Source organism: Erpetoichthys calabaricus, chromosome 5, assembly GCF_900747795.2.
Source record: "Erpetoichthys calabaricus chromosome 5, fErpCal1.3, whole genome shotgun sequence".
Classification (NCBI taxonomy): Eukaryota; Metazoa; Chordata; class Cladistia; order Polypteriformes; family Polypteridae; genus Erpetoichthys; species Erpetoichthys calabaricus.
In genome coordinates, this window is record NC_041398.2 from 223,903,250 (window position 1) to 223,920,683 (window position 17,434).

Sequence of the window (17,434 nt, forward strand, 5' to 3'; positions counted from 1 at the left end):
GACTAGTCACTGGGGGTACTAGACGCCATGAGTGAGCATATGTACTGTGTGGCTGTCACATTCAAAATGAATGAGCGAGCAGAGCAATGAATCTGCATCAAATTTTGCGTTACGCTTGAACATTTGTCAGCAGAAACTATTGGGATGATTCAGAAGGCCTGCCCATGCATTATGTCTCGCTGTGACTTCTGGCATTTCATAAAACTAAAATCACCTTTGAAAGAGAAGAGATTTCAAAGTGTCCATGAAATTCATAAAAATACGATTAAGCAGCTGATGGCGATTCCAACAAAGGATTCTGCAGAGAGTTTTGAACAGTGGAAGAGACGCTGGGAGAACTGCGTGAGGTCCCAAGGTGCCTACTTTAAAGTGGACTGAGACATTATTGTCCTGTGTACAATGTTTCTTGTATCTTCTTCAATAAATGCATCTATTTTTTATATTACATGGCTGGATACTTTCCGGACAGATCTTGTATATATAGTGAGTGCTGCCAACAGAATTCAGCCTGGGTGCTGGTAATATTCTGTGCTTCCCTAACTGCTTGATGCATGGGTTTTACATTCTTGAGCCAAACAAATGCCATACCAAAATGTGATGCTGCCAGTGAGGATGGATACTAATGTGCACCTGTAAAAGTTAGTGAGAACAAATCTGAGATTTCCTCAGATTTCTCAGGAAGTAGAAGCGTTGGTGAGCTTTTTTGACAACAGTCAAAATGTGTTGTGCCCTCCTTAAGTTCATTAGTGATAGTCACTCCAAGGAATTTAAAGGTTCTAACCCTCTCATCAACATGCCCTATGAGTGTAGTCTACTTAAAGGACTAATGAGTTTGGGGCTGGGAGATGAATAGTAGGCAAGCTATCAACTGAAGTCAATGCCATAATGAGGAGAAGTAGTGCGGACAGAAGGTAAGCCAGAAGTGATTGACTTCCACTGTGGAGAAGTGGACCAGATAAATCACATGTAGTCAAGGTCAAAAATTTTTACCCTTATATTTATACTTTATAGTCTCCCTGTTGTGGTTAGTCTTCTATTAATAAATTATTCTTATTTTTCACACTTCTATCCAACTTGACTCTTATTTGGGTTTGGGTACTACTCACCAATATCCCATACAGAAAACAGTATATACTTAAAAGGTTAGGGAGTCATACAACTAGGCTACCTGACTGAACTGACTGCAAATAAGTTATTTTAGACTTTAAGTTAAAAAGAACTATACACACTTGAGAAATTATTATTGGGGCATGTTTTGGATATTTACTAAATATAAATATTTTGTTTCACTACACTTATGATGAAAAAATATATTGATAATGAAATCAGAAAAAATCAAATTTAATATACCTGTAGCTATCTTTCTTGTGCTAATCCACGAATAATCATGCAAAATTTAGGAGACATTTTTTAGCTAATTCCTAAGTAACTTTGCAAGATGTTCAGCTTGTGCCTTTGACAATCTTCATTCATAAATACATATAAATGAATACATAGATCCACCTTAATGAAAGTACAAGTAGCTGTGTGTCTGTGCATCTGTATAAATGTCCAGTTGCTTTGTTTCTGTTATCCAAGAGATGGTACATCAAAAACATTAGCACTGCTTTTGTGAATCCCATACCAAATGGCATATTACAGAGACTTTGCAGCCACATGGACACACTCCACAAAAATGTTAATGTTGAATACATCAAACAAAGAGTAACTACCAGAGTGAGAGAAATCATCTTATACACTTTTTAATAAAAGGACGAGTGTCTGTGTTTATCTGTGTCCCTGTGTCCGTCTGGTTGCAGTGTCTTGTTATATTCCATTTAGTATGGGATTCATAAAAGCAGTGTTAATATTTGTGATGTGGCATCGGTTGGAATGCAAAATGCAATGCATTTTATTAATACAAATATCTGTGATGCGCCTTCTGTTGGAATGACAAATGCAATGCATTTTACAACTATGTGTATTACAAAATACATTCTATTAGACAGTGCACTGCAAACGTTAATGTTGAGATCTATGTCAATTACTTTGATTTCATCCCATCTCAGATGGGTAAGCTCAGCTAGTACACGCACACACATACTTATATCAATATAATAGCTCACCTTTTTGTGCAAGGCTATATAGTCCAACCGCACCCCAGTCTCTCCTGTGAAATAGTTGGTTCCATTATAACAATGCTTAAACAAGGCCCAGCAATATGGAGATTGAGGAGGAAAATGGCAGGAATCTCCAGGGCCTCCGAAGAGAAGGCAAGGGCTAGCTTCCTTCAAACCTTCAGAGCAGGCATCATAATAATTTAAGAAACCTAAAATATTTGAAAAAAATGCTGCAAATTTATAATTGAGAATTAACAGGTTTTTAATATTTTACTATTTCACATAAAATGAAAAAACAAACTGTTACCAACATATTGAATGAACAAACACTTACCATGATGTTAAACACTCTTCCAAAGTCTGTGTATCTATTTTATGCACCTAACACATTATTTACTTAAGTATTGTCCAAAAAACCCACTCTTTTAACTAGTTAAAATAATTACATTCTTTAGTCTTTAGGATTAATATAATTAATGGTTAATATTGAGATTGTACTTATAATTGTTTAAGCCAATATAGCAACAGTAGTAAAACAATTACAGCATATCCACAATAAATACAGTACTGAAGAGTGTTTAGAAATTAATAACTATGAGTTATTTTTCATCTGTGGAAAAATATTTAAGGTGTAATAGCCAAAACTACATGGAAAAATACTAATACAGGTAGTCCCCAGGTTACGGACATCCGATCTACGACTTACGAACGGGGCCGCAGCTGCGACGCATGCGCCTCAGTAACTGCTGCTCCGTCATCTTCGGCCTGGGGACGCTGCAAGCAGTGGCTGGACAGAGGCTGGAGGGGGGCAATTTTGCTGCTCGCGCAGTGTGGTGTCCCTCGGGCAGCTCCCGGTGGCAAGCGGTGACCTGTGGTCCATAGTCACTGGGGCCACAGCTATCGCTTGTGTACAGGACGTAGGCTTGATGGGGCGGTTCGCTGCCCACCCACTAAGCCGCCGCAGCTACTGCTCCTGATTGGACGCAAGCTGGATGGAGCGGAGGGGGGCGTTTCACTGCCTGCCTACCACACACGGCTGTCCAGTTCGTTCTTGGTGGGTGGCTGGTAATGCTGCAAGTAGTGACCCGGTTGTGGCTGAACGGGGTGGCGGGGGGTAGCATTGTAGTGTGCCTCGGGTGGCTGCCTGTTGAATGGGGGCGGTGGTGGGCGATTCACTATCCGCCTTTGGCCGCACCGTGTTCGTTCTCGGTGGGTGGACGCTGCAGGCAGCATACTGTAGTGGAGGTGACTGTGTGGTGGGCGGGTGGTGAACCGCCCCTCGCCACCCACATTCATTCTCAATAGCAAGCCTGCTTGTACTGTTACACACATACAGTAGCAGGAAGTTGTCTCGTCAGTACATCAGACGTGTTGACGACGGGTGCCTTCCTGCTGTGATAGCGTGTACAGTGCTGTGCAGAAGAGCTCATCTTAACCTTTTGTCTTCACCCTTCAAGAATGTCTCTGAAACACAAATCTGAGGCAAGTGCTGGTGATACAGTAAAGAAGAGAAAAACCATCACCATTGAAAATAAAGTAGAAATAATCAAAAGTTCAGAGAGAGGTGAAACTCCATCATTCATTGGCAGAGCACTTGGTTACAGTCGGTCAACAATAACATTTATTAAAATAATGTACCTGTTCCGACTTACATACAAATTCAACTTATGTACAAACCTACAGTCCCTATATCGTATGTAACCCGGGGACTGCCTATATATTAAAATATTCTTAACTACATTCCATAACCCTAATACCAAAGGCAATACACCTTTATGATGATTCACTGTGACTGTGTCTGCTATTTTTATCTTTAGCAAAGTCATAATTTTTCCTTCCTTTGTGGTAGAAATAAACATCTTAATTAACGATATCCTTAAACAAGACAAGTCGGATAAAGCCCTTTTATATTTTAGTCAGTAGACAGGCAGGGAAAGCCTGCCCGTCTGCGTCATTTATTTCACCTGAAATAAATATGGTTTGTTGTTTGTCATGATATAATAATTGTTTATGTATTTACTAGTGGGTTTTCCCCCTGCTTGCTTTGCTCGCCAACCCCCCTTTTTTGCTCTGAGCCAGCCACTTCGCATCTCTGCCGCTTGAGTTGTGAAGAGGGGGGCTGAATGCACACCAAGGAGATGCGGTTGCTCCTCTGAAACCCCCTCTTAAATTGTGATATAATGGAAAACAAATAGTTTTTTTTTTATTTCCTCTATGCTCGATCAGCTGCTGAATTGCTGCTGCTGCCGTGCCGTATGATCTGCATCTCGCGTTGCGCTTCGAACAGTTACAGGCCTGTACAGCGTGGTTAAATCTCTAAGTCACGTCTCACGGGACGCGAGTTCTTGATATTTTTTTAGTTTATAATTTACAAACGGAATAAGAATCTGAAAATATAACAACATCACATTAAAGTTCTATAAATTCTGAAACGAATGATACCAAACATATATATGTAGGTTTTAAAATAAGCCCAATTTAAAGTGTGACAAAAAACGTGACATAAAATCGCTGCACTTTTAAGCTTAACAATCTGTATTTTCCCCAGGGATAAACAAAGTACTATCTATCTATTTATCTATCAATCTACCATGCATGTAGTTTAGCAAATAAACCTGCCATATTTTTAGTAACTTATATGCATTTAGGGCAGTACAGTGATACAGTGGTTTGACCTGCTGTTTTACAGTTTCCATGTCCTGGGGTCACATTGGCCTGTGTCTGTATGGTTTTCCTCAAGTGCTCCAATTTCCTCCCAAATCCAAATGACACTAGTTGGTTAATCCAACTGCGGGGGTGATAAATTTTTCCCATTGCAAGTGATTATTAGTCTGTGTACACGAGTGTGTATGAAGTGTCCCCTCAATGGACTCGCCAGAGTTGGTTTCTGACTATCTGAATAAGTTTAACCCAAACACAACCTGAATAGCCTTAAGCAGGTTTAACAGTATTTGATGCTATTTTATGGTTTAATGAAATTCAGAATGTGATATATATGTGTCTTAATCAAATTACGATCACTTGCAGGATTGCTAGCAGATTTAATTGTTCTCTTTCCACATGTGCTTCAAAGAAATATGACAGGGTACCAATATTTTATAATTCTGTAGGATAGGATATCTTTTTTGGTCTGAGATTGTCAAGTTCAACAATAGTGGAAAATGAAGCTGCGAAAGAGCTAGGCAGAAATATTCAGACCCCACCAGCTGCTTTGCATAGCTTAAAAATTTTAAATAAATGGCAAAATTGAAGTAGCAGCTTCTTGAGGAAAATCCACTACAGAGACAAACCTGAGTAAAAGTTACAACAAAACAATAAGAAGGAAGTGTAGAACGGGATGACAACTATCACTATGAGGATTATCATTGGCTACAAACACGCTGTTAAACATGAACAGAAAGGGAACAAGAGCAGAGTTAATGAACTGAACCTATACTTCATCAGGTTTGACTCATTCCTGTCAAAACAGCTCACCCCCAACATGGCTAGCCTCTGTGTGCAAGCTGAAGAGGTTCTGGAATCCCATCTGTCATTTGCACAACCTTCCGCTACATTGGCATCACACCTGTGGTCTCCAGACCTCTCCACCCTCTGGACTGTGTGTTTCTGCTAATCAAATGAGGAGCTAGGGGGGGAAAACTCTGCATAGACAAGGCCTTAGGAACATATGGAATCAACACCAGGGTACTAAAAATATGTGCCAGCCAGCTCTGCAGGATCCTTCAGCACAGGAAAACACCCTGTGAGGTTCCAGTGCCAAAGATCAATTTCATTGATCCCACATACTTCAGACCAGTTGCTCTAATTTTCTGTATCATGAAGACCTTTGAGAGGCTGGTCCTAAAACAGCTATCGACCCTGGTTTCAGAACATTTGGATCCTCTGCAGTTTGCCTCTCAGACACATAGAGATGTGGAGAATGTTCTCGTCTACATTCTCCACAGAGCCTACATCTACTCAGACAAAGCCGGTACACCAAAGCCTGGATAATGTTCTTTGGCTTTTCCACTGCTTTTAACACCATTCTACCTCATCGACTGGGGAAAAATCTCCTCAATCAAAACTGAAACTTAATGCTCCCACAATCTCCTGGATCATGGACTACTTGATCAACAGACATCAGTTTGTGAGGATGAAGGATTCTGTGTCAGAAATGGTGGTATGTAATACTGGAGCACCTCAGGGAACTGTCCTGTCTCCCTTCCAGTTTACCCCTCTACACAACAGACTTCCAGTACAATACCAGCGATTGCCATCTACAAAATTTTTAGATGACTTCTCCATCATAGTCTACATTAATAATGGAGATGAGTTAGAGTACAAGAAAGTTGTGAAGAACGTTGTCTTGTGGTGCAGGGACAACAACCTGCAACTCAACATCACCAAGGCAAAAGAACTAGTGGTGGACTTCTGACATGCCAAGAAGCCTCTCAGACCAGCCACCATTCATGGGGAGGACATGGAAGTGTGCAGGGGGTTCACAAAACAACAAACTGGACTGGTTTGACACATTGGTGCTGTCCAAGAAGGGCCAAAGCAGTATTTGCCAAGGACTCAGGTCTTTTGATGTGTGCAGCCAGCTGCTGGAAATGTCCTACCAGTCCAAAATAGCCAGTGTGGTGTTCTACGCTGCAATCTCCTGGGGAAGCAACCTGAGCACAAAAGGAGCAGAAAGCTTGAACAAAGTATCAGGAAAGCCTGCTCATAGGGCAAACCCACTGAACACACTGGAAGTTGTGGTGGATTAGAGAATGATGCCATCATGAAAGCTCCTCTTCATTCACTCCAGGAGGCACTCTCTTGGAGCACTTTTAGCCACAGGCTCATTCCACCATGGTGTTCTAAGAAGCACCTCTAGGGGTCTTTTCTGCTCACTGCTATCAGGCAATTCAATGTTTTCAATGGATGTACTCCATCCATCCATTTTCCAACCCGCTGAATCCGAACACAGGGTCACGGGGGTCTGCTGGAGCCAATCCCAGCCAACACAGGGCACAAGGCCGGAACCAATCCCGGGCAGGGTGCCAGCCCACCGCAGATGGATGTACTTGTTTATTGTTATGTATGTATGTACTGTATTTATTCATTGATTGATTGATTGGCTGTATTATCTGTGCTGTGAGTTTCTACTCGTTTTTATGTTTCTGCCTCTGTATACATTTGAATTTCCCTATGGGATTAATGAAGTTTTATCTAATCTTATTTGAATTTAAATGAACCTTTAATCAGATATTAACTGCCATTTATACTTATGAGCTATTTTCATTTTTATATTAAAGACAAAACTATATTTTTCATCTGAAATATGAGCTTACTTTTGTATATAGCAAATCACTACAAACTATTTTGCATCTTACCTTGTATCGTCATGGAAACGTTGTCAAAATCATGATTGTTTGGTTCATTCCACGTTTCAAAGTTCCACTGGGAAACATATTCTAGACCATACTTATCTGAAATAAAATGTTTTAAAGTTAGAAAAAGTCTATGTAACAAACACAACAAGTTTTAAGGCCTACATGATTCCTCTCCAAACACAATAATGCTCAATATTATCTGAAAATATATGTATGGTTACATTTAGTATTTAATGTCTGACTTTTTTGTTTTGCTTTGATGTGTTATTAATTGTTGTTTCTTGTTATTTTGACTTTTTGTTGTTCTTATAGTGTTGAGTGTGAATGTAATATGTCCACGGTTTTCAAACTGTGGTACGCGTACCACTGGTGGTACTTCAAATCATGCCAAGTGGTACTCGTGTGGTCCTTTATTTTCCAAGAATCGATGTTGCTAGAATGCCAATATGTTGCATATAATCATATATAGTATAATTATACTACTGTAAATGCGTGGAAGACTCCAAGCTGGCTTTTATTAGCGCGGGCACCCATTTCCTTAATTAGTTTAATATCACTTTAACGTCATAATTATAGTCATTATAGTGACTTTTTCTTCAAAACAACACGGGCGTAAATTAACGATTCATTGACAGTGGTACTTCAGTTTACTGGTCCTCGCAGAGTGGTACTTGTTCAAAAAAGTTTGAAAACCGTGGTAATATGTGACAATAGCATGCACAATGATATGTCAGAACTTTGAACTAAATGAAAGGAAAGACCAGTACTCAAACATGAAGAAAAAAAATCAATAAGGGAAATCATTACTTGTTTTGACTGATTTATTCCTAATAATATGTTGAAAGATAATTTCTCTGTATTGACTCCATTTAATATCTTCTATGATTCCCCTACTTCATCCTAAAAGGGAAGATTGATGTTCCCTTTCCTGGTCGGAAGGGAAATGTGTTTCCCAGTATGCTGGGTGGTAGCATTCCTTGGGCACTGCTTACATTCAGACACCTGAAGGGCTGCATGGGAAACATTAGCTTGACAAACAGACCTGTTGGGGTCCTTCAGAGCCATTGCTGAGAGGTGCTTGAGGGATGCTCACCTGTTATTCTAGAGCTTGGTCTGACCTGAAAGTGTTTCTGAGCTAGGCTCTTGATGTTCTAAAAGAACTGAAATTTCTGACTTCAAAACGAGCCAGGAGTAAAGTACAAAGAAGCGAGGGTGGAGGCCGGAGAAAAAAAAGAGAGAGGAAAAGTAAGAAAAGAATGCTACTGTATTTTTGTGCAAAGAAGCCTGTGAAAAGGTATTTGTGGCAAATAAAAGTCTTCCTGAACCCAGGATTTGTGCTCGTGTAGTTCTGGTCTTGGATTGAGGTATGGTATGCCACCTATTTTCCACAGCAGTATATAAAATAAAGACTAATGGTGAACAATGTATGGTCTTTTCGCGACAGTACTGTGCAATGGATTATCACTTTCAGAAAAGACACAAATCATCTTGTGCAACAAAGTGTCGCAGTACAATCAAGCAAGTATTAAAAAAAATCTACTTTTATTTGGCATATAGTTGACTTACTTATATATCGATTTGCAACAAGAGACACAAGGTTCTTCCATTCCAACAATTGCTTTTTATCCTCAAAATCAGTAAAGAAACCAGATACACTTCCCATCAACTCGAAACCTAATATAAAGTGATATAAAAGGAAAAGAAAGAAAACTTTTGCAACAAAAAACATTTTTCAATTCGAGGTTATGCATATATATTGGATTCATATACCGTATTTTTCGCACCATAAGACACACTTTTTTTTCCCCAAAAGAAGGTTGGAAATGTCTGTGTGTCTTATGGAGCGCATATTGCGTCACAGACCACGATGTGTATTACCTGACAAAAGTCAACATCCAGGGGTAGAGGGCGACAAAACTCACTGTTACGTTACAGGCATTCCCTCTGTGCTTGGAGGAATGTTAGACTCATTGACTCGGCATCTAATCCTTGCGTGTGTGTGAGTTGTGAAATATAAACAAATGTAAACAAAGGCAAGATGGCATCGACATCTCACGAGTGCAGAACACAAATGTTTTGCGTATTATCACCGAGTCGGACTTTTGTTGAGAGTGATCAGGAGATCGAACAAGAGAGTGAGGAACTGGCATAAGCTGATCGGGACACCAGCCGATGAAGCCCCAGCTGAGCACATTCGTGCAGCCGATGCACCTATGGCAAGGTTCGTGTGGGAGGAATACCTAGACATTGATCCGTGGGAGCCAAACTGACTACCAGACTTCACAAGACAGTATGGCCTGTTGTTGGACTCGACAGATTACCAGCTGCTGGACTACTTCAGGCTGTTCTTTCCTGAAGCTGCCTTTCAGCTACTGTCAAACGAGACAAACAGGTATGCAGAGCAATTTTTTGAATCGAGGGCTGTGCTTGCATTGCATTCTCGTTTTTCAAACTGGAAACCCACAACAAAACACGAGATGAAGGGCTTTGTGGCATTACAAATATAGATGGGACTAGATTGGCAATATAACTTCAGGGAGCATTGGTCCAAACATGCGTGATGATAGGTACGTGCTCCTGCAAAGTGATTGTGAGCAACTGAGCTTCATAAATTCTGACACTAGCGATGAGGAGTTCTTGGGGTTTCCATAAAACTAGAAGAGTGCTTGAACCTTAAAGTCTCTCCTTATTTGTTAATGACAGTGACGATGTTTCTTAATACCCAAGTTGAATTTACATGGTTGAAATATTATTCTGCTATATTTTAATAAACATATTAGTACACCATTTGGTTCAGAATATTTTTTTTCTTGTTTTCCTCCTCTAAACCTAAGTGCGTCTAATGGTCAGGTGCATCTTATGGAGCAAAAAATACGGTAACTCTCTTCAGTGTAGAGATGTGTTTTTTAATAGAAGTCTAACCTCGTGGATTCATTTTTGTAGTATGTTTTTATGGCAGCATATTAAAAAAAAAAACACATGCCACACAGGTATAAAGTAAACAAAATGCCCCGTATGTCTTCTCAGAAGGTTGACAAATTGGAAAAAGAAAGGCTTAAGAAATTAGTTAAGTATTAGGCAACACAACTATGGCATTTGGGCATACCAAGGTGACAGTCCGGGTCAGGTCCACACTGTCGGTTCCTTCTGGGGGCCTTTAGAACCTGCCACCGCTGATAACGTACCAAAGGATGAGCCAGTGGATAAGGACACTCACACAAAGCTTGGGATAGGTTCATAAAAGTGCTTTTATTAAAAGCCTTCAAAAACAAATAGTGTCGAAAACAGTGCAGTGCATCATAATTCTTCAAAAAATAAATAATCCAATGAAAACCAAGTGTAGACAATGGAGGTTAAAATCCATCCATAAATAAACCCTTAAAAACAAGGTTAAAATCTAAGAGACAGTTCCTTTAAAAAATTTATGAGCTCTAATGCTTTCATCTAAAATATGGCGTCTCCTCTACTTGTCCATGGAGTCCAGACGCTGCAGTAAGAGGAGATGCTCGGGAACAGGTGCAGTCAACCTTCACATCCTGGCTTGGGGCCGTGGGGAAATGTGGGGCACTGTGCTCAGCCACTTACATTTCCCAACGCCTGTCCCTTGGCGTCTACATGAGACATTGCATATCTTGTCACTCCTACTTCCTGTCAATCACTCAATAGGAGCGCCCTCTCTTCAGCCTCAAACAGTCTATATTCTTTCTTTTTTCTCCCATGCCAGCTTTTCCTTATATGCCTCTGTGGCATATAACTGTGCACCGCAGGAAGCCAATGAAACAATGGAGACAGACAGCACCCTCACCCCATAATTACTCCACCAAGCTCCCGCAGCTGTGTGAGCATTACACACCAATGGAGACTGAGCTGGCCACTGAACTATTTTGTTTATTTAAAAATTGTCCACCTTTTTCTGAGCTGCAGACCCAATATACCATAGCAGGCACAGTGGTAGCACTGCTGCCTTGCAATTAAGAGATGAGTGTTTGCATTTCAGTGAAACCCTTTTCTCTCAGTGTGAATGTAGGTTTCCCCTGGGTGCTCTGGCTTCTTACAACAGTCCAAAGACATGCAGGTCAGGTGGACTGGTGTTGCTAAAACTGATTCTAGTTTGAAATGTGTGTGATCACCCTGCAATGGACTGGCACCCTGTCCAGGTATTATTCCACCCTTGTGCCTTATATTTACTAAGATAGGCTTCAGCATCCCCCCCAACTTGCCATAAATAAGTGGGTTATGAAAAATGAATGGATGGACGAATGGATGGAACTAGGGCATTTCTTGTTGTCAAGCAGCTACATCTCAATGGTAACTTCTGCATAAACATCAGAAAATTTTTCTTCACACACAGCCAAAAACAAATACAATAAGCTACCAAGCAATGTGGTAGATAGTAAAACTTTAGGGAGACATTAGGTGAATAGGATTGGCAAGTTTTTTGGGCTGAATAGTCTGTTCTGATCAAGATTGTTCTAAAGTTCAAATGTAGCATTTCATCCATTAATCTGTTTGGCAGCTTTCTCATCGATTTCAGGGTCACAGAGAGCCTGTGCCACATCAATACAACTCAAAAACAAACTACGAACAGTGTGCCAGTCCACTGTAGGGCACATTGACAAACACACTTGCAGTCACTCTTACTGAGCAAGTTTAAGGCAACCAGTTAACCTCATAATCTTGTCCTTGTGAGAGGTAAACTGGAGTTTCTGGAGAAAAGGATACACAGAAAAAGAAAGGATATACAAGCTTCACACCTGGATTTGAACTTGTAAGCACATATGACCTAATACCTAATAATTGTGTGACATTTGAATTCCTGGAATAAACCTGTAGAAAATGTTTGTGTATCTGTGCACTAGCATCTGCTGTTACCTTTGAAGTAATCCCCTTCCAAAGCTATGCATTTAGTTAGATGACATTACCATTACTGGAAAAGATACCTGGATCTCTGTTTAAGGATTACCCATGAGTTCCACTGTCACGTTATGCTGGATGTAAGACATGTCTAAAAATCCTTGTCCTTTCATGGCGGTCTTTATTTTTGGGAAGAGCCAAAAATCACATTTATGTCTATCATTCCTTCCTTGAATATCTTATTCCACTCAAAGACACTTGACCTTTTCATAGCATCTTCAATACAGGTTACTTTCAACAGCTCCAACGTTTCAGTAGCTACACACTATACAGCCATTTTGGAAATGTAATTATTACACCTTGTACTGTACTACAACTTTTGCAGCATACTACAATTAAAAACAGAAAGCCAGAGTACAATACATGAGTGTTATATTTTTAAAAGCTTTCTTCTGATGAGGTTTTTTATGGAAGAAAATTACACAAAGTATCATAACCTACCAGGCTTTAATCCAAGTTTCCACAATAGGTCAATAAGAGCATCCAGTTTGGTGAAGTTATAAGAAGGTTGGCCACTTTCAGAAACAAGTCTAAAAGAGAAATTTAGATAAACAACAATTAAGACATTTTTAGTGTTACAATTCTTAATAACAGTGTCAAACAAAGCAGCTGTGAGCATTATTTTTACCTTTTCTGTACTCATTACTAACCAATCTAATGAGAATTTTTAAGATGGACCCTTTCTACAATGAGACCAAGCGACCCATGTGAGTTCTGTTTATGAGAATAATCATGTTAAAATACACTGCTGTTGGGGAACTGCACCACATTACCATTACTATTTTCTTCCATGCTTAAAGTATAAATCAGAAAAAATGATAGAATATTTATTTTATACGAAATATTCCAGTGGTTCTGCTTTGAAAGTATTATGTTCAGCATTCCAGACACAGAGATAAAGTAAAATTGTAATGAAAAAGATTAACGTCATGTGCGAGAGGGGTGCAAAAGGCCGATTCATTAGGTATAAATTTAGATATTGGCAATGGAGTTGTTTTGGAGAAAGAAGAAAGTATTTTTTACTTAATTGACATGGTGAATGCATAGTATTGATAGCCAGGATGAGTGATGCACAGAAGACGTTTGTCACCATTTTTGACTTTTAACGGAGCCTCTTTGGCACTGAAGTTTTAAGTTTATGAAAGGTGTGTGAAGAGTAGTGTGCCTTGAGACATGGCTAATGAAAGTAGAACATCAGTAAAGCTGAAAAAAAAACAGAGATGAGAATCATCAGGTATATGTGTGGAGTGGTTCAGAGTGAGTGGAAGACTTAGTGAGGAGGCAGTAGGTGTTGTGCAGGGCAGAAACAGACTAATGTGGTTTGGGAATCTGGAGCAAATGACTGAATGAAGAGATACAGTACAGTGCCCTCCATAATGTCATTTTCCTTGATTTAGCCCACTGCTCCAAAGTTTAAAACTACCAATTAAACAATTCAGACGTAATTAAAGTGCACATTGCAGACTTTCATTTAAGCATAATTAAATACATTTCGGTCACACCATGTAGAAATGACAACACTTTTTCTACATGGTCTGCCCATTTCAGGGCACCATAATGTTTGGGACAATAGCAATGGCAGGTATACTAAAGCAGAAATATTTAGTACTTTGTCAATAATTACAATAATTTTTACTATGGATTTGTCTGGAAAAATTACAGAGTTAGGAGTGCCTTCTATGGTTACGTAATGTCATCACCTCAAAACAGCCGAATATTGTTGCTTTTCCCCATAACCTCTAAAGTTCCAAGGGTAATGCGATCTTCACAGAAAATTTTACTGACATGTTGATTTGCACTGGACTAGTTTAACCTGGAGTTACTATTTACGGACTTTTTATACAAGGTGAAAGGCTCCGTAATCTTTACGGAGACATGAACATGATAGGAAAGGAGCATTAAACAGAGCAGCAGTATGGTTTCATGCCAAGAAAGAGCACCACAGATGTGATGTTTGCTCTGAGGGTGTTGATGGAGAAGTTTAGGGAAGGCCAGAAGGAGTTGCATTGCGTCTTTGTGGACCTGGAGAAAGCATATGACAGGGTGCCTCGAGAGGAATTGTGGTATTATATGAGGAAGTTGGGAGTGGCAGAGAAGTATGTAAGAGTTGTACAGGATATGTACGAGGGAAGTGTGACGGTGGTGAGGTCTGCGGTAGGAGTGACAGATGCATTCAAGGTGGAGGTGGGATTAGATCAGGGATCGGCTCTGAGCCCTTTCTTATTTGCAATGGTGATGGACAGGTTGACAAACGAGATTAGACAGGAGTCCCCATGGACTATGATGTTTGCTGATGACATTGTGATCTGCAGCGATAGTAGGGAGCAGGTTGAGGAGACCCTGGAATGGTGGAGATATGCTCTTGAGAGGAGAGGAATGAAGGTCAGTAGGAACAAGACAGAATACATGTGTGTACATGACAGGAAGGTCAGTGGAATGGTGAAGATGCAAGGAGTAGAGCTGGCGAAGGTGGATGAGTTGAAATACTTGGGATCAACAGTGCAGAGTAATGGGGATTGTGGAAGAGAGCTGAAAAAGAGAGTGCAAGCAGGGTGGAATGGGTGGAGAATGGATGAGTGTCAACAGTGATTTGTGACAGATGGGTATCAGCAAGAGTGAAAGGGAAGGTCTAAAAGACTATAGTGAGACCAGCTATGTTATATGGGCTGGAGACGGTGGCACTGACCAGAAAGCAGGAGACAGAGCTGGATGTAGCAGAGTTAAAGATGGCATGATTTGCACTGGGTGTGATGAGGATGGACAGGATTAGAAATGAGGACATTAGAGGGTCAGCTCAAGTTGGACAGTTGGGACACAAAGTCAGAGAGGCAAGATTGAGTTGGTTTGGACATGTGCAGAGGAGAGATGCTGAGTATATTGGGAGAAGGATGCTAAGGATAGAGCTGCCAGGCAAGAGTTAAAGAGGAAGGCCTAAGAGAAGGTTTATGGATGTGGTGAGAGAGGACATGCCGGTGATGGATGTAACAGAGCAAGATGCAGAGGACAGAAAAGCAGCCAAAAGAAGAAGTCTGTATCGTATACACTGCTTACCTTGTATAAAATAACTAATACTGCTCTGCATGAAATAGGGACCAAAAGGGACTGCAACTGAATCTTAAAAAGTGGTTCAGAACAGGAGTTTGGCTGGAAGATGCCCTGGAGGTCTTTTAGGACTACCAGCAGAAGCACTAGTCCAACACTGAATGCACAGAGGAGCTAATTGTTCCCTGGGTGTAAATCAATACTTTTTATGAATCCCAGGACCTTTGTTACATTTTCTTTGAGTTAATAAATTTGATAATCATTTACTTTAATTTTGTGTTTTTGGTTTTGTCTTTATTTGTTTTTTTTATATTGTGATGCAATCTTTGTTTTTCCTGTGCCACCATTTTTGATGCTGTCAATAAGAAGCATTTGTCACTTAACTAGTGTCACCCCCCTCAGAATTCATGGTGTATGAAAACATTTAAACAAGCATTGTGCTTCAGACTTTGTCCAAGATTGTGGATTGTAAAAAAAAAACATTTCATTTGTGCTTTTCTAATTGATTCTTCAAAGTTCTGCCTTTCTTCTTAGTTTTCTGAGACTCTAATTTGTGGTGGCATGACATGATAGTCCTTTTAATATCATTTCCTGCTAGTCTAGTTGCTGGGAAAATTCCATCTAATGGTAATACAACACTCTGGGGGGAGTTGTTAAGAACAGCAAAGACACACTATAGCTTATTTGTAGCCTCTTGGAGACCCTTTAATTGGGAGTCAGATATACAGAGACAACTGAAACTGTTAGGCAGCACTCTGCGAAGAGGAAACCTAGAGCACTCCTGACTCTGGAAGCTGGTCAGGAGTCTTCCCCACTAAAACATCCAGAAAAAGGGACTCAAATGGACTTTCCAGTTACCAGCCAGAAAAAGCTTAGAATGAGGGCTGAATTAGTAACAAGGGCTCGCCTAGTAGGGAGGAAGAGTGGCCAAACTTACTGTGGGAAGTGAAAAAGGAAGTAATGGAGTTGGTGAGTGATTTACTACTGGGCAAGTGGACAATGCAACCCATGGGATTAATGAGAAAAAACATTTCAATATAGGTGACTCTAGCTTTTCCTACATTAAATACTTTTTTTCATGTTTATCTTCCATTAACTTTCATCATTTTATCAAGATCTTCCTGGCTATTTTAAGATTTGAGCAGAGGACTACTTCTTACACTTTAACTTTAAATTTTGTTCTCTACTGCTTTTTTACATTGACATTGTATGTATAATTGTTTGATTTACAAAAAACACATTGGATAAAGGTTTATGATAAATAAAAAATAAACTCAAGAGGAACCTGACATTTTCTGATGATTGCAGCTATTGTTGAATCATCATTAGCACTATGGCACCCTTATTCTGGAACTTACTTTCAAAACTCATTGGCTTTAATCTTATAGTCTTAAACCTTAAACTGAGTTGAATCTACTTAAAATATACAGTACTTTCCTTTCATGTAATATATACTACAAACTTAACTTTCTTAACTGGCTTACTTTTATGACTGTGTGCTGTATATTTCCTGTTACATATTGAGGAGGCACAGTGCTCCACAGCTCTAGAGTTCTTGTGTTCGAATATCATACACAGGCTCTACTTGAACGTATGGAATTTGCATGTTCTCCTAATGTCTGAGTTTGCATTACATCACCAGGATATGTGTGTTAGTTCAACTGCAGACTTTAAACTGGATCAATGAGAGTGTGTGTCTGAGTGTGCCCTGCAACAGCCTGGTACAATGTCTGACTTTCTTCCCACCTTGTACCCAGCACTCCAGGATAGATACTGGCTCTCAGTGACCCTGAACTGCATATGTAAGCTAGAAAAAGGGAGTTTTGGATGGATAAATTAATTTGTTTTGATAAAGTAAATGAATCCCATTCATTTCTTTGTTAAGGAGGTTGAGGTGTCTTTTTAAAGGTAGATAGTACAATACACAATGAAAGGATTATCCAAAGATTTCTAAAAAAATATAAAGTGAAAAGATTTTCTGAATACAATGAACACATGATCCCTGAAAAAATGTTAAGAAAC

At 39.8% G+C, this 17,434-nt stretch overlaps 1 protein-coding gene across 1 annotated transcript in view; it reads right to left on the reverse strand.

Moving 5' to 3' along the window:
* idua (alpha-L-iduronidase) overlaps positions 1-17,434 on the reverse strand; it is a 132,532-nt gene that overhangs the window by 25,771 nt on the left and 89,327 nt on the right. The window contains exons 3-6 of the mRNA XM_028802591.2: positions 12,812-12,900; positions 9,023-9,130; positions 7,457-7,552; positions 2,106-2,308 (exon numbers count right to left, since the gene is read on the reverse strand). Of these exons, the coding sequence (XP_028658424.2) occupies positions 2,106-2,308; positions 7,457-7,552; positions 9,023-9,130; positions 12,812-12,900 (496 nt within the window). The remainder of the gene's footprint in view (positions 1-2,105; positions 2,309-7,456; positions 7,553-9,022; positions 9,131-12,811; positions 12,901-17,434) is intronic.